The 18,444-nt window shown below is 42.9% G+C and overlaps 1 protein-coding gene across 11 annotated transcripts in view; it reads left to right on the top strand.

The window, feature by feature from the left end:
• Positions 1–18,444, top strand: part of NAALADL2 (N-acetylated alpha-linked acidic dipeptidase like 2) — a 503,571-nt gene that overhangs the window by 248,114 nt on the left and 237,013 nt on the right. For all 11 annotated transcript variants that reach the window (XR_012661452.1, XM_075098454.1, XM_075098450.1 and 8 more), the window contains one exon: positions 11,011–11,281. Coding sequence is in view for 10 of the 11 variants with exons in the window: in XM_075098454.1 (XP_074954555.1) it covers positions 11,011–11,281 (271 nt within the window). In the remaining variant the exon portion in view is untranslated. The remainder of the gene's footprint in view (positions 1–11,010; positions 11,282–18,444) is intronic.

The following is an 18,444-nucleotide window of genomic DNA, read 5'->3' as shown; positions in this document are numbered from 1 at the left end:
GATTTTGCGGCACAGAGACTGCCGAGGGGAGATGAAGTGGGTAGATTGGCCTCGGAAATGAGAGAAAGGACTTTTTCTGAATGGAGCTGAAGTGGGCTGTGCAGCTGGTTGAAAGAGAAAGAGATGCTGCAAATTTGCTAAGAACAAACTTACAGGACTCTCCTTGCAAACAGAGCGATGGCTTTGGAAGGCAAATCTCAAAGCAGCTCCAGACTTGAGATTTTAGATGTGGGCAAGCAAATACTTTGAGTTTTGCCTACTTAAAAAAGTTCATTTTTTTCTTTTTTTTTTTTTTTTTTGAGTCAGAGCCCAGTTGATGTTGTGGGAGGCCTTGCTTGGATGCAAAGGCACAGCTCTGCCCAGGTTGGTGTCAGCACACAGTGGTGTGCGGTGAACTCCAGTGCGAGGCAGGCTGCACAACTCTGGAAGTCTTGCACTTAGGCTTAGTTATTTTTGTGGTAGCTGCTTGGGGGTTTTTCATTCTTAGCGCTGGATTCTCAGCACTTTGAAAATCTGACCTATTTTGTTCAGTACATAGAGTTGCGTTAGGACCCATTCCTTCTTGCAGCAATGGAGTGATGAAATGGAGATGGCTCATTGAGGTTAACAGAGCTAAAGGACTCGGTGAACTTGCTGGAGAGGTACGGAGGTGAAATCAGAGTAAAGGACAGCAGAGGTGTAATAGACTTTTATGCAGGCAAAGGATAATTGGATACTAATCATTCCTTTTCAGTGCAAGTGGCATATTCACAGTGTCCGTTTGTTGGAGCTCGGTTTCAGGAGGAGCGGGGCCATGCTGGAGGAAGGCCAGGAGAGATCAAGGAGGCCAGTCAAAGATTTCAGGAGCAGGAGCTCTGAGGAAATGGATGAAAAAGACTGAAGACATTTTGCTTAAGACAAGATCAGATGAGGGAAGGCGATAAGAGCAATCCTTAAGTATGTTTTAAAAAACCAAGCCTGTTGCAAAGAGAAAGAGTAGTCTGTTCTCAACATAAGTGGTGGAAAGGAGAAAGCAAAACACGCTCAAACCAGCGGTACATAGGGTGATTACTTAGGATGGACAAGGGGTTCCTACATTTGGAACAGGGCAGGAAAATACCTGCCTGGAGGGGCAGGCGGGTGAGCTGAGCCTGCCTTGAACGAAATGATCTCCTGTGGTCTCTTCCCAAGCCTCTCTTTGTAAGATGTTCTGTTCTCTGCTTTGGGGAGAGCTTTTTGTGCATCCACAAGCAATTTGATTTGTGGTACGGCATAAATAACTTGGCGACACTGTTTTGGTTATCAGTGTCGATGTCCTCAGCCGTATATTAGAACTGAAGGGTCAGTTCAAAGATCTCCATATTTTCAGATAAAAACAAATGCAGCTGAAATGTGGTTGAGCTGGTGAGATGGAAATTACCTGAACTGAACCTGAACCTGAACCATGCGATACGACAGCCACGATAACGTGAATAAATGTGTAGAAATGGTATTGTATCCTTTCTCCCGTGTTTTTTTTCCCTGCAGTTTTCATTTTAACTAATATACCTGACTGAAATTTTGAATATTTTTGTGAAACATCTAAGATGACGTATCAACTGGAAATCTCTCCAGTTCCATTAGAATTGCGCTGGTGGGCTAACATACGGATAAGAAAATGAGACTGGTTACGTGGCATCGTCTTGTGGCTATCTTAGGCTTTCCTGTAGATAGTTAACTTTTTGAGATTCATGAGATAAAATGAAGGATTTACCTTCTTTTTAATTTTAAAAACTAAACATTTATTTGGGGATTTATCTAATTCCAAATAATCCTAAATCTTCAAATAATAGGTAGCTTTTCTAAGCATTGCCAAGTTTTTCTAGGATTTTGGGTTAGCATGCCCTCTTAATTCCTCATTGTCCTTTGGGAACTGGGATATTATTCAAAAGTTAAATCATTCAGTTCAAATAAAGATGTCCAGTGCTGTCAGGATAACACTCGGCATTCAATCTAATTGCTTTTCAGTTCACAGTGTAACCTAGTGATTGGCAATTGAAAGGGATAAAATACTGCTAGTTGGGCAGTGTTGAGGTTTGTTTTTTTTTTTTTGATCAGCAGATTTGATATATAAAAAGCAAGATTTCAAGTTTTTTATTTGATCAATAGGTTTTCTGTATAGAAAAGTGTTAGTGAAACATCTGCTGCTGTTCACATACATACAGAAATGGTCTCTTGCTGTAAGTAAACGTAATTGTCTCCGACAGTAAAAGGTACCACTTGGACTTGATTATGCAGCTGGTCACATTTTATTGAGACACTGACATATTCCCTGTGGTCTGGGAAGAAAAGAAGATTATATCACTGTGAAGTTGTGCTGGGTCAGTGCTCTGCCCGTGAATGCGGGGTTATACGCAGACAGTTTCAAGGTGGGGGATTGTCTTTCTGCTGTCCTCCTTCAGCTGCAGCGTGCGTCGCCCTCGGCATCGTAACCTGTTGGAAAACGCGGGGCACGGTGGTTTGCAGCTTGGGACCGGCGTCTTTTCCTGCATTAGGAGACAATAGTAAATCCCTTTGTTAAATAACTAGACCTATAAACCTTGAAGAAAATTATATTCCCTTGGCTGTATTTAAAACAGAGGCTGAGATGTCCTTGTATGTCCAAAATAAAGGCTTAGGGTAAGTCGTAGAGAGGGCTGTGATATCTTTGGGCATAGTCCAAGTTTATTTAAGATGCTTAAGATGGAATTGCACAACGATAGAGACTGTCATGTTATGCATACACGCAATCCTGCGTATCATAGAGGAAGAGCTGTATTTTGTGACTGAAACTTAGCAACTGTAGAAATTAATGAGAAGAAAACGTCGGTGGTGGTCTTGCCGATGTTGAAAGAAAACGGCATCATTTTCAGAGGTTGTTTTGCTAAACAGAGATTGTTTAATGAAGAAAAAGAGGCTTCTCGTGTAGATGTCTCCATTCTGAATCTATTTTGAGAGAACTTTTACAGTCACTTCATCCGGTGGAAACAGTTTACTGTATTAAAAAGAAGTAGGAAGGAGTAGATCAGTCTATTCTGTGGTAAGCATATGAAGACCGAGAGCTCAGGGTTAGGAAGAGGCAAGATTTGCTCGCTTTCCTAAAAGGAGAGCCTTTCACCTAAGCCCTCTTGTAAACAAAAGGAACAGTGAGTCGTGACAAGGACTTCTTTTGTGCTGAAGCATGCAATGGAAAAAGTATCTCCCCTTTCTCTCCTCTGGCATTTGGAATTAACAGGCTTTGGGATTTTTAAAAATAGCCCATTTGAGGGTCTGGAGCTGTCGTTCTTCATATCAAGGTTTCTGTGCCTCATTAGCGATTCTGAAAACGGTTAATCACCATCCTTTTTTTAATGTGTCTTCAGAATGATGGGGGGGAAATGCTAAATGACACTCTCATCTGTCTCTACGCTGGATAATTAAGCAAGGTGTATGTCACAGAAAAGTGAGTGCTTTAAAAAAAGGAAAAAAGATTAAGGATGATTTTAAATAAAGTGAAAGATACTTTGATAACTGAAACCCACGAGTGTGAACCAGGCAATCTGGTTTCTGTTCCTAGCTCTGTCGTTGCCTACCTGTCTGCCCTTGAGTGATTTGCTTATGCTAAACATTTTCAAAAACTACCGCAGTTTTGTGGTTTTCATTTCTTGGGCATCTGGTTTAATATCAAAGTCAACAGCCTTTCAGATTTTGCTTCCGTGATTGTAAATGATCAGAAAGCAGTAATTTAACAAGTTATTGCACGACAGCAGAACTTCAGCTGATTACACATGCTCGTAGACCATTGCAAATTAACATGTTTAAACAACCTGCACTTTGGCCAATGCGTTTTACTGTGCTTTTGTGCACTGTTGATAAGCCAATTCATTCATAAAGTACCGCGCTAATGTTGAGAATTTGCCATCCGGTATCCATCTTGCAAATAAAAATTATATTAAGATGATCTTTATTTTTTACAACCTGATGTATTCAAAAGAGCTTCTATCAAATTGACAGCCCAGATAGCATATTTTGCATATGTTCAAAGTCTTTTTGGCTGACTCGCAAAGGATCTGAATTAACTAAACTCTTCAGCTCTTTGGCCAGCAATTTCTGGACTCAGATGCTGGTGTACATATGCCACATTTTTTGGACGTTAGATTGAGGGATTTTTATGATGGGCAGTGGCAGGTGCTGCTGATTCATGAAATACCGAGAGTGTTCATGACGTTGCTTTGAAAGACCACGTACAGGAGAATGAAACAAGAGCCTTCCTTGTGCTGGGATGCAATTTATACAGAGTTGCTGCTGAAATGATGACCTACAATATCAGGAATTACTGAAAATCCCAGTAAAAGGACTCAGAACAGATATAGGCTCACATAATTTCGACGTGGTGAACATCTACTGAACTTCTTTATTTGAACATAATGTGTTTGAAGATGGCTTGCTTGTGGGCAGGTGTTTTACCTTTCAAGAGCTGGATGCCTTGGATTCATTGAGGTGATTTCTGCAAATGTCGGTCGATGATCGGTCGGTGGATCTGGCCACGCGCGCTGTGTTGTGGCAGAGTTTAACTCATTGCGTGAGCTCAGAAGTCACATGGCTGCTTCGGTTGCTGCACTTATGTCATTCAAGAGCACGTTTCAACGATTTTCTTTCTCCATCAATAATAAGAAATAATCAGTAGTTTTCAGTTAATAAACCCTTAAAATGTGCTGGGCTTTTGTGAGGGAAGGTGCAGAGCATACTATTACCTTATCGCTATTTCAGAATACTGTTCTGTTGTGTCTGGCTGCTAGAAGAGGTGAGGCACCGGGTTTTACCACGGGTGTTTGTTTCCACAATAACAGATTACGTAAGTAGAAGAATTGTTGTTTATTACACAAATAGAACTCAAATGGCCTTTTTCAGTTTGGAATGGCACATTATTGCTGAAGAAAGAGTAAGGTGAATGCTCTCTGAGAAGTCGCAGCTATTCCGAGCTATAGATTTCTTTCAAAAATCTTCTAAGCTTAAAATAGACTAGAGGTGTAGTTGAGGGATTTTTTGTGTGCTTGCCCTGCTTTTACCCTCTTCTGGGCAATCATTTCATGGACCCTTGCTGGAGCTTGTATTGGCGTTCTGATGTTCTGAAGCGTTTGGAAGATTCGGGTGCTGGCTAGATGTCAGCGTAGCTGACATCCAGATCTCTTAGAAAGGTTTGGAGAGCTCACCTATGGCCAGTTTATGACTTCGCAATGTTTAGCGTAGAGGAACAATGAATTGCTTGTTTTCCAATAAACTGTAGAATCGCAGAGTGGGAGAAGCAGTCGTTTTTCAACGCCTCCCACCATCTGCCTTGAATGCAAGTTTGGCTTGCGTCCTGAAGTTGGCAAGTGAGGTTTGAACTATCCCCATTAGTTTTATTTTAAAAATATAAAAGGCATTTGACTGTCCGATGCAGTGGGTAGTAGCGAGATGCTTGGTAGCTCTGTAGTAAACAAACAAACAAACAAAAGTACAAAATGGGCAAGCTTGGAAGCCAGCGTGGGCTCAGGTCTGAGGGCGTCCACGACAGAGAACTTCTCAGGAAAATGAGGGGTTTGGCCTGAAGCGTCTCGTGCAAGTAATTGTACTGTGATAGGAGAGGGTGCACACGGTCAGGTGCCCCTGCGGAAGCCCGATACCCGGGTGGACCTAAACCTAGAGCAGAAATGCTAAGAAATTTTGTTTAAAAGTACTTTTGTGCCTGCTCATGGTAGAATTTTCTAAGTAGAAGACTCAAGTCCCTTTCTACTGAAAATACTCGAAAGCCATAGTGCCCTTAATGTTAAAAAAAAAAAAAAAAAAAAACAACCACCAAAACCAAAAAGAAAAGCTCAAAAGTATTTTTCTGCCAAAGAACTGCACAACCCAATCTAAAGCCGGTGTTCTGTTACCTGTCATTAAATATTTTTTATGGTTTCATGATTTACATTTATTCTGCATCTGTGAAAGGTAAAAGCTGTCATAAATCATACTCCTTTATGTTAATAGTGTGATACCTGTATTATAGGCACTACGTGGCATTCATAGAGACACACAGGTGCAGATCTGTGAATGCTCCCTTTGGTAGCAACAACCCAAGAATGAGCGGGGTTTTCGCTTTCCCGTCATTAGGACAGACCACGCGTTTGTCACTCCGGTCTGGTGAGCCGCGTTTTTCTGTCGGGCAGAACTGGATGGCAGCGGGGGGCTGGCAAAGAGCCCTGCCTCCCTCGAGAGCTCCACCTCCACCGAGGCGGCTGCTGCGGGTGATGAGACTGGCTGGCCAAAAACCAGGCACACTGAAGCGGTGGCGCCATGTCCCGTAGCGGCTCACCTATACCTTGTGTCCAAATGTTATGTTTACCCAGAGCTTTCCATTGCTTTCGTGCTGTAGGCCAGTGTCTCTGAAAAATTACCTGATTGTTTTGGCCATTAGTGCAGTCATCGTGTCACAAGAATGACCACAGTCCCAGATTTCTTGCGACCCACGACTGCCACAAATTTAATATCCATGCTAAAACTATGCCCAGAATATCGAGAACGTATAGAGAGTGATGGCAGACGTGACAGAGGGATATCCCGGATCTGCTTTCTGGAGTTGCTGGAGGCTTTGTAACGTAGCCTGAAGTGGTTCTGGATCCCGTCCCACACTAAGCCGCACGTGGTCAACTGTTTACACCATGAGAATGCGTCTCTCATATATTCCAACCTCCTGATAAATATCTATCCTCTCTCGGACTCAGATTTTTCATTTATTTATTTATTTATTTTGGAATCAGCAGATTTGTGGCCGTCGGTTCAGACCACGGGAAATCCAGTCGGGCAGGTTGGACACCAGCCAGCTGAGCACCCTAACTACCAGGAACATGTAATTAAAATCGAAGCAGATCTGGCTTGGGCAGGTGGTATGTCCTGAACGCATTTAGTTTGCTGCGTGTACACGCTATATGCGATGGATACCAATAAACACTGCATCTGCAACCGTGAAAAATACTTGTGCATATGCTGAGCAGTTGGTCTGTGCAAGCGCTGAGCGCTCGCCCGGCGCTGCTGGAACGGCCGCGTCGCGGCTCCTAATGGACTGAAACGAGGTCCGAAATCCTGAACAGATGTAAATGTGTTTAAAACTCAGCCTGGGTAAAGTTAGTGGGTAGGAAAAAGACGTACGCGTGGAAGCCTATAAGTAGAATAACCCCACATGATGCATTTCTTGCATTCTTTTTTGATTATCTGCTACCAGCTACTGTCGGAAGCAGCGCGTGAGGCAAGGCAACGCTTTGATCTGATGTAGCTTTACAAAGCAATGTTGTCTGGTGAACTCGGCGCCACTCCCAAAATCTGGAAAGAACTACTCGGCTGAAAAATTGCCCCGTAAAAATTCCAAAATCATATTTGTTCTTAGGTCTTGCCGAAAAATCCTGTAACCACTTTATCAACAATTTCAGGGAACTGGAAGAAAATGTAAAAATTAAAGAGAAAATTGATAAAATTCTAACTCTGCAGAAATGGAATATAATTATTTTTTAATAGGAGAGCAAACATAGGCCGTTTCCCGCTCTCGCTGCAGTTTTAGGCAGTAAATCTTTAAAGAAAAAAACCCAAATAAACCACGCTTAAATTCTTCGTAATTGAGGGAAATTTTTTTCCCTGTAGCTTTTAAACATTAAATCTACAGAATCCTAATGCAGTTTGAAATTTGTTTTGGGGGCTTTTGTAGCAGTTTAATAGGATTGTCTCATAAGGAGGTTGTGTCATACAGTTAAATTATACTTTTGATGGAAGTTGTCTTGTTTACACGGGGAATCTAAGAACGTGTCTTCATAAACATTTTCTTGGTCTTCTCATCGTATCAAAGTGGGAAAAGTTCACCTTATTTGAGTAAAGCAGGGTGTGCATTCTGAGTTTCAAGTGCAATTTTATCTGTTTCTTTCAGTTCAGGAACCGAGGGTATGTGAGATGGAGCAGAATATTCATGAAAGAAGGTTATGCCGCGTTCTGATGTACGTTAGTTCAATATCTGGTCCATATTAGAAAGTAACTTGTGCAAATCTCTTTGAGGGCATCCCCTAAAGGCACAGTATTATTCAGACTGTTATTGTTATATTTAATGTTCATTCTAACTCGAGACCAAACCTAAGTCGGTGGCGGCTCCACGTCGATGAACTGTGCAGATTTACGGCAACGGAGATGTGCCCCTTCGCTTTGTGGTTACTCCCGTTGAGCAGACCCGAACAGGTGGCGCGACAGAGTATCTTTTGAAAGCGAGTAAGGGGATCAAAAACTTGGCTGAGGTTATTAAAGGCAGTATTGTAAATGGAACTTGGCGATCGCGCTGTTGATTCCTACTGAGCGTGCAGCCGCCTGCAAAAGCGAGAAGCGTGATCGTCCCAGGGGCCGGTTCCTTTCCACTGCTTCCATCTGACTACTATGGATCTCCGTGCCCTGGCAGTTTTAGGAAGCAAGTTAATTGGCGATTTGTAGAGAAGGACTGTGAAGTGCACGTGAAGCGTTGGAATTTTTCAGGGTGGACTCTCAAAGAAAGTTTACCCTTTTCTGAATTTGGTCTGCTTTAGGAAATGCTGTTTTTTACGTGTTGTACTTGTTGCCCGACTAGTGTGTAATGGAAATAATCAGTTAAATTGCTTCTGGCTTTAAGTCCATGCAGACAGCTGAAGTATAACAGAGGCCAAGTGCAAGTCAGTCATTGAAGAACTGCACAAAAAAAGTTGTGGTGTTGATAAGTTTTATCAAAGTAGTCTAATATGTGCTGATTTATTGTAATATAACGCGTGCTTATAATTTGCAATTTGATTTTAACATGCTGTAAAGAAATTACAGAGTAAATAGTGAGTGTGCTCATTCCTTTAACTTAATCAGATAAGTTGGCAGCGAAGTTTCAAAGACAAGGTTATTTAATTACAAAATGGAAAGTAACTTTACTTCAGTTACTAAGGGAGCACTTTGCTTACTGTATCGTCGTCTTTTAGTGCTCAATTCCTTTGATTGAAACCGATGCTACTTGTTGCGATCTGCCGCATCCTTATTGGCCTGGGATAAGTGTCTTGCAATTATTTATTCTATTAATGTGTCTATCACCTGAGGGAAATGCGGATATCCTGTTAATGACTGTGTTAATCAACCAGCTTTCTGTATTTCTGCACTGCCCGCGTTTGTGTCGTTACGTCAGGAGGCACCGAGAGGGAATTGGAAACTTGTAATATACTGCAGACTGGATTAACGTGTCTGGTTTGTGCAGGCTGCTTGAAGACTTAGTTTAGATAATTTAAAAATATTAAATCTGCAGGAGAGTTCTTCCTTCTGACAGGATCCTCTGAAGTCTTTAACATAAGCTCTTGTACAGATTTCCAACTTCGTACGCGAATAACTTTGCTGTTGTAGCGCGGGCTGGGGCACGACGTGTTTCTTTAATCAAAGAAGTTTTGCAAATTTTTTTAAATCCTTTAGATGTTGGAATAATTGTTTCATCCATGTGATGTGATGATGGACATTAGATATTGGAAGGTAGTATATAACACTGGAGCTGTTTCTGGGCTATACTGGGTGTTATAGCTCTTCTTCCAGCCTTTTTAAGGCATTGTTGTCCAGGCAGTAAATGTTTTGGGGGTTGTTTTTGGTTTTTTTATTGTTTGTTTTTTTTTTTTTGGTTGAAGGTCTGGCCTATACGGTAGTTTTGCTGGGGAGGAGGAGGGGCTCTTTGTGCATGCTTTCCGTCATACGCTTTCCTTGGGGAGTTCTCCCGGGGTTCAGCGCGGACCCGTGGGGAGCAGCGCCGGCGCTTTCAGCCGGGAGCACCCTGCCTGCAGCTTCGCAGCTGGGGTCCGCGGAGCCCAGGGGCGCCTGTAGAGCACTTGGTGGGATTCTCGCGTACCTATTGCTTGCAATAATGGTTTTAAAAAGACTATGCGTTATTCTACCATTGCTTTTGAAGTGTGCAAGACAGCCAGGGTATTTTTCAGGTTCGATTAAGGACCCTAAAGCATCTTGTTATAATTGGCCTTTTTGTGAAGAGAAGGTTGTGAACAAGAGCTTTCAGGCTGTGTCGGTATCTCCGAGCTTGGAAATCAGTACCTCTGTGATCTTCAGTCTCCATTCTCGGGCCCGAGAGCTTCACAGACCGAAAAAAAGAAGAAAATCTTCACAAAATTCAGCAAAGATTCTGTAAAGTTTTTTGTACTGCATTTGGATGGTGCTTTTTTAGTTGAATAATGGTGCTTTTTATTTGTGCCCTGCTTTGCTTACATAAGTGCTTGCCTAGGTAAGAAGGGAAAGTCGTCCCTTCAAGCACGCCTGTCCTCTAAAGTTATCTTTAAAATGCTCTCTAATCTTGTGTCTTTTGGCGGGAGGAGAGAGGTCCTTCCGTGCCGTCACCGCTTGCATCCCATGGCCCGTCTGGTAGCAGGAGTTGAACCGTGATAAAACCCCAGTGACGCAAGCCCAGACCGAGCCATCGGAAATCTCGCTCGGCCCGTCTCTAGGCGCTGCCGAAAGAACTTCCAGGCTCGTGTCGTATGCTTGCCGAGCTGTTGGCTCAGGTAGCCCTTCGGCGCAGGCGGGAAATCTGAGGAAGACTCCGGCAGCTGGTGCAGTGTTTGGGGGAACAGTTCCATTCTATGTAGCAAATTTGCTCTGCTTGATGAATTTAAGACAAATGTATAATTACAACTCATTTTCATCATCACACCCTCCCTGAAGCCCCTGAAATGTTGATCGGCACCAGGGAGATGAATTTTGAGGCAATTACGGTGACAATTTCTGCAAGATTCTTTGTGTTTTAAGTGGATGTTTCCTATAATTATTTTTTTTACGTATTTTTATTTCCCAAAAAGCGGTTGCTTTTGTCTCACCATTGATAAATTATTTGCAGAAGAATGAAGGGTGATTTTTTTTTTTTCCTCATGTTTGATGATACATGATGAATAAAATTATGGGCTGATGCATATTGAGGTACAAGTGTCTCAGTGGGAAATAAACTAAAACTGTGTTTTCTTGTGTGATTTTTTTTTTCAGAGACTTGTTACAGTTCCCTAGAGAAGATGATGTAGACATTGCAATGAAAATCCTGGTTCAGTGGAGCTCCCAAGGCCTTGAAGATGTCCACCTGGTAAATTACTCTGTTTTGCTTGACCTACCGGGCTCTTCTGCAAACACAGTAACTCTGAAAACCAGCGACGAATGCTTTTATCCTAGTGGACAACAGTGCAACAGAGAGACCAAAACGCTTCATAGCCAAGACTTCGTGTACTCGTATGCAGCTTACTCTGCCAAAGGAACTCTGGAGGTAATATGACCATTTGTCTCTGTCATTTTGGGGTGAAATAGAGTTAGAAAACATCAGCTTTTGTTGAACTTGGCTGGCAAAGTGCACATGGTGAAATGCCCAGCCTTAAAATAAACATACTTAGGCAAAACATGATGTGGCCAATCTCAATTCAAACTTAAAAATTAGTCAGGCCTGAACACTTAACGTGTTATATTTTTATTTTATTTTTTTAAAAAGTATCTGAGTTAAGGATTTGGCATCTTTTGCCTGGGTCTGAAAGTCTGAAAGCTGCGTCTAGAGCTACATTTTATCCTTGTTGATGCATAAGCGCTACTGGTTTGAGGGATGCCCGTAGGAAGGGTGAGATGAGGTTTTCTGCAGCGAGACCTGTGGGGGTGCTGGGCTGATACCTGGAGCTCCTGAATTATGGTGGTGGATCTCGCACGCTTTCTTCTGTGGCAACTGAGTTGACACATCTGCTCTGTTCCCTCTTGAAAACCCTGATTTGTATTTTCATCTTACGGTAGCTTTTCTTAGGAAGTTTTCTCAGCTAAAAGATCCTGCCTGTTGGGATTTGTTACTTGCCAGGTGAAATAAGATCTTGGATTATCTTGTTTATCCTCCCTACTGTCTTCACTGGCTGCCTCCCTATATTTGCTTTACAAATATATTGGGGGTGCACGAAGGGATCATCGTTTCTGTTTCCTTTTCTGGCTGAGATGGTATAAATCTCAGTAAATATTTCTGAAATATAAAAATTGCGGTTTCACGGCTAACTGCCTTATTGTTGTCTTTCTCCTTCTTAAAATATTGTATGTTATTCCAAAGACGCAAGTTTGTTGTTTTGGGTTTTTTTGTATCTCTGTTTCTTTATTGTTTAAAAGTTATGTTTCTTTTCATGACTTAAAACGCCAGTAGGCTATATAGGAACAGATTGTGAATGGCTTTGGGTTTGGAGGATACCTCTTCCAAAATACTTGGTTTATACTTTGTGCATACCTTAATAATTACAGCGTATCAGGTACTGCGTTTCTAACAGCAAAACACAACTGTTGTGTATTTTCGTTTTGCGTGACAGTGTTTGCCCGTAATGTTTATTGATGACGTGTAATGCACCGTGGAAATCTTGTCATGAACCAAAATGGGGAGAGTTGCATGATGCTGACTGACCCACTGTATGGAGTATTAATGGAATTTTGAATTTTGGACTGTAGGAATTATGAGGGCTGGTAGAAAGTCAGATCCTTAAGGTCCTAACCCTGAAGTCCACAAGCTTCAACTTCTTTTTCTTAACAACATTGAAGCCTCTTAGTTCAAGGGTTTTATTCCAGAGAGGAGAAGGAATGGAGTTCTTGTTCTCCTTTGGGAAAGAACCTTCTCTCCATCTCCTGTTTTTGCGTCCCTTACACGCCTACTCGTGGTTGCTGTGTCCGTACAGCCTCTGTTCTTGGGCTCTGTCCGCCCAACAACTTCAGGTTAAAGCTTGCTGTTAAGAACTGAAATGAAGTAGGCAAGGGTACGTCCTGACCTGCATGACGTATGCTTCCCCCCGCCCCCCCCCGGGCAAGTAAGATGTACTAATGAATGGGTTTGGCTTCTCACCTTTATCACTCAGAAGCTTAACATGTAGTATTATTTTCTCCTTGTAACTTAGTAAGAGTAACTGTAATGAGATAAAAGTACGGTCGTGGCCTTTGAGACGTACTCCATGAAAATAAATGCGTTGCTAACAAATTCATCAGATGAAAGGAAATCCAGTGTTCTGGGGAAAATCGGTGATGCTATTACCAGCAACACATGTACCGCTTTCAGTTTTATTTCGGAGCAGTTTTAGCTGACTCTGAAGGCGTGCAGAACTGAGGACCACACACGCTGTATGTACTCATCACTAGGGGTGTACCCTGGCACTGGCAACACTCGAAGCTTGTACCTGAGCCAAAGAATGATGCTCTGTGCACGATTTTACAGTCAGAACCTTGCGATACCTACCACCCCCACACAACTTGAGACGTTCTCTTTTGTTCTTCAAACAGTCTACACAAAGTGTCCTTAGATTTAGAGTTTTGCCTAAAAGGGGACTTTCCATTTTTGTTTAGGCTATGGATAAATTGGTAGTGACCTAGCCTCCCCACCTTTCAGTCCTACACAGGAATCCCTACAATGTAAACTGATGGAAGTAGAAAAACTCTGAATGAGAAGTAGCAGGTGGTGGCTGTTGCTGCGTTCAGCCATCAGAGGGTGACTTGATTCCTCGTCGCGGAGCTACAGGTTGTGTGTTTTGAATGTCTTGCGGTGGGTTGTGATTGCAAAATCACGAGGGTTTTCCTGTGAAAAGGTATTCTTGTAACAGCTACTCATAATCTGAATAATTTTCTTTCAAATGTGATACATCCTTAGTAGAAAATTTCTACTCTGCCTTACATAATCAGGTTGAATTGCGAATATTGCTTCGATGCTGCTGCTGCTGCTTTGTATCTCATTTGTATATTTGGTTTGCTAGAAGTTCAAGCAAATAAAACCATTAAGTTATTGCCGCCTGGCTACCAGCAGAGCTACAGCTCTGCTTTCGTGTTGACAAGGTTATTTGTAGAATAGCGAGACTCCTTTTCTTTGACCGCCTGTCATGTCCATTCATCGTATGGCCGTTGTATACGAGCCATCCGATTTGTGCTTTCTGGTAACAGCCTAAACAGCATTTGTGAGTAAAAATGTGAGCGCTTGCGATCTGAAAATCTACTTCAAAAACCTACTTAGTGCCATTGTGATGGATGGCGCACTTTACTACTTCTCTATAATTCGTCGGGCCCTGGAAAGGTGACACTGTTTACCCATCGCGGTGACAGGCAGGGCAGCCTACGGTTCTGGAGAGAGCTGTCTAGGTGGTTTTGAAATAGATATTGCAGCAGTTATGTAAATAATATATCGTAGACTAGGTCAGTCTAGGGAAAGAAGGACAGGCGTGAAATATATTTTTATTAAAACTTAAGTATCAGCCACCTTTTATAGAGTTTAAACCTTTTGTCTGCTTGATGAAAACAGGAAAGCTACTCTGGCCAACGGAGTACATACATAAAGGGAAATTACATTGCATCAAATTTATGCATTAAAGCAAAGTGCATTGACAAACAACATCTACCCGGTCTCCGAGCGAGTGCAGTGTGGTGCATCCGAATGCGCTGCTCCCTGCCTTCGTGGCCACCGTGGTCCGAGAGCTGTGGCTGTGTGCGCTGTCACCGGTGGAGGGATGAGCTGGGGAAGCGTCGGCAAGAGCCGAGGAGACGTGTGTGTGACCCCCCCGAGATCCAGCGTCCTCCTCCCAGTACCACCGTGGCACGTAGTGTCAGTGGAGCTGCATATTGTAGCCCGTCTGTTAGCGCCCGCGGTGGTGATCCCCCGAGGGCAGTGGAGTGGAAGGAAGGATGCGCGTTGGCTGCAAGTGCAGCAGAAGGCTGGGTTGTACTGGGGTCACCTGGGCGGTCGGGTTAATGCAGGCCCACTGAGTACAGCGAGCTGCGGGAGAAACAGACGTTGGGTTTTGGGGTCACAACGTTCATCTGCTCTGCTCCCTGTTTCTTTAGCAACGGTGAAGAGAGAATCGTAGCAGATGTAGCGGTTGGTGTGTTGGGACAACATTCAAGGACAGACTAATTACAGCAAAATGAAGATTGTGTTTACTTTGTATTCCCTGGTTTTCTGAAGTTATGTTTGTGTGACCTGGTTTTCCTCACCTCCCTTTCACCTGAAATTTATTCACTCTTTGCTTTATGGAAGGGTTATGGAATTTTTGGCGATGCTACATCTACTTTAAGACATTAAACAGAGATGCTTGTTGTCCTCCAGTATATGGTTTTGCCTCATACTATATTACAGCCCTCTGCCTCTTCAGGAGTGACTGGCTGCTGAATGCACCAAATCCCTGTTGGTTCCTTCGCCGTTCCACCCTCCTTTCCATTTTTTTTCATCGTTGACACTCTCAGCAAGCCCATCAAAACACCCCTTTTCTTTCCTGGACCTCATACACTGAAAGGACTGTGTTGGTTCAGGAACCAGCAGAGGATGCAGGAAAAGTGCAAGTACTGGCTTGGGAAGGCATATGCAGGCAGGGATTTGATGGTTTCATGGAGAGAAATGAACCATCCCCATCTCCAAGGCAGTTGTCCCCACACCCGACTACGTCTCCTTTGGAATTTGACCCTTCCTCTGTCCCTGTTCTCTGACTGCTTGGACTCCTCCACTGCATCACCTCACTTCCCTGCCGTCGTCCACATTCCTTGACTGATTCTACCCATTTCTCTGTTCGAAGGGTCTGCTAATTTTAGACATTTATACTCCCAACTCAGCCGTGATATCTTTGATTAGTTTTGGAGGGGCTGCAGGGAGCAGACAAGTGAGAATGCTGACTGTTTGCCTCTGTCTACAATATGCAGAGGAGATTCTCTACATCTGTTGATAGCATATCAGCCTGCTCCGGTTCCTTTGTTTTGGTGACATTTTCTCAGCTAAATGAGAACCCACCGCAGAGATTAATGCAACCTGAAGCTATCCGAGAAGCGCAAGCCCATCTGTTAAGCTCACTCAGTGATCTTCCCGCCATTCTTCAATCTTGGCAAGATGGGAATCAGGGAAGCTGGGCTCGGATTGCTGTCAGATCCCTTTTCACAAGGAGGGGGCTTTGCTCACCTCTTACCCGGTATCCCATTTTCTTACGGCTGTGCTGAGGTGCCTCCTCTCCCCATCCACCCCCTCTTTCCCAGGTCCTTCGCTCTGCAGGAAGACAGGAGTCTTCCTCTCCTCTACTGCCTGGTCCTCTAATCGCTCCCACTCATCGCAGGCTCCCCACTTGTGTGCCCTGCAGTCGTCGGCCTGCTCTGCTAGGTCTTGACGGTGCTGCAGCCCTCTTTTCCTCGCAGTACCCGCAGCTGTCCGTATTTCTAGCTCTGTGCCGAAAGGTGAGGAGCTCCTCTGGAGGGACAATGCATCGGGAAATCCTTGACCCAACAGCTGCCTTTCATTTGATTCAGTTTCATTGTGCTGGAAATGTGATTAGTGGGTCTTTATTATCTTTTTTATCTTCCCTCTAGCTCATCAGGGGTAATTTCCTTAACAGTATTTCTGAATTAAGATTGGTGTCAGCGGGGTTGGCTTTAGAAAAATTTAAAATCTTCCCAGGTTGTTTTCATCCCTAGGCAAAAAATTCGAATGAGGCTTCTGCAGCGTGCTCGCTTGCGCATCCTGAATTCCAAAGGCAGAGAGCGCATATAACTCGGGTTAATGCCGGCATCTCACCTAAAGTCTTTCAGTCAGGTTTTGATGGCACATTGGTGCAAAGTATCAAGCTAGAGGGAATCTTGACACGTGCATGCGGTTAATTCTTGCAGGCACGGCAGTTTAGTTCATTATTATCTTTATTAACGTTTTCTAAAATTCCTTTTCTGAAGAGACCACGTACAAGCTGAAGTGAATCCCTAGCAACTGAAATCAGTCTGCAGATGGTTAGGGCTGTAGTTCGGATAACACACAAATGAGAAGAATCATGCGATTTTTTTTTGGTAACATTTAGATGTTTTAGAGGAGCTTTATTTATCTATTATTTATAGAAGAGTTTCTCAGAAACCTCTCCCACAAATAATCATAATTTAGACCACTGCTCTGCATACCAAGTAGGCACAGCAAATTTTCAAGACAATCGCACTAAGAATATGGATTTTAGAATAGACTTGACCTTTAAACAGAAAAGAACATTCAACATTAACTACGGCATAGCTGCCACTCCGTTATAATTACATATAGAAAGCTGTGAAATGCAATGTGAAGGTTTATATAATGTAAAATTGCAGTCAAGGACTACAAAAACGATCATTGAAGAGATGTCCTGCAGAACATCCTGTCGGTTTTCTGGCATATATCACGTAACCATTCATAAATAAAGTTGTACAGTTCCCTAAAAATAATAGCAGTTCGTCATGCACAAAAGCCCAGTTAATACTGCGGCGAGATTTGTGTGTCGTTGAAGGGGGTCAGGGTTTCCGAGAGGCAAATGGCTACTGCTGCAAAACCTTTTGCTGTTTAATAATGGCGAGTCAATGCTGTACTGATGTTTTACTCATAAAATATTAGTAATGGCATTTTAGTAATAATGTCATTAATAATAAATGAGGATTTTACATGCAAAACAGCAAAAGGTGAGGCGGCTTGATATCAGCCGATACAACAGATCACGGAGCACTTCCATGCCACTGCACATCATCAGCTAAAGGCGTTTTTCAGCAAGGCCTCTACAGTATTTGAGAGGGAGCAATGTTGAACCGTGAACGTTATTTATATTCCCATAGTATGGTGAAAACTGAAGGATGCAAATACTGAGGACTTGGGAAATTGGTTTGGTGCTTTAATCAGGTTTTAGTGCGAGGAAAATTCCTATCGAAATCAATGGGAGTGACATAATTTTTAACCGGAGTTGAATTTTGCCTGTTAGTACTCATGTGAGAGAATACAAGTGGAAGGAAGTTCTGCAAACGCGTGGATCTCCAAGAAATACTTTTCCCTTTCATCACTTTATTGTATGGTTTAGACCAGGCCAGCGCAGCCACCCGTGCAGTTCCGTAGGTACCGGGTCCCCACCTACCCAGCTGCTCGTCTTTCGCTCCCGCTTGCTAGCGGTGTTTCGTACAAAGGTACTCCGAGTCCAGTGGAAATCTTTCTGCCGAATCTCAGGGCACGTTTTGCCGAGGTAGTGCTCTCTTATCGTCCCCCTGTAATTTCTTTTCCATCTTCGTAGTGCGTTTGAACCTGCCAACGCCATACCTGTGTTTTGTCTGTTTACGTTTGCAAAGGCAATCTCCTCAGAGGAGGGATTCCAAGCAAAAAACTCCTTCTGCTCTGAGCTGCTTGCTTTGGGCTTTATGGATCTTTTTCTTTTAAATTTCTCCAGCATTTTGGAGGCTTAAAGCTGCCTTGAAGGGATCTTGCCTATGCTAAAAACAAAAGCAACAAAATTTTCTCGGGCAGAGAGACTATAAAGCAAATAATATCAGATTTTTTAAAATTGCTAGGATTAGAAAAACAACACAAGAAACAACTACAACTGACATAATGAGAGCAACAACAAAACAATTTTGTGTTTATGTAATACCCAATCCTTGTCCCTAAAATTACTTGTGTATCTTAATTGTTTAAAAAAA

The sequence above is a fragment of the Phalacrocorax aristotelis genome, chromosome 7, assembly GCF_949628215.1.
Source record: "Phalacrocorax aristotelis chromosome 7, bGulAri2.1, whole genome shotgun sequence".
NCBI lineage: Eukaryota > Metazoa > Chordata > Aves > Suliformes > Phalacrocoracidae > Phalacrocorax > Phalacrocorax aristotelis.
Note: the sequence above shows the minus strand (reverse complement) of the source record. Positions and strands in the feature narration are given on the sequence as shown.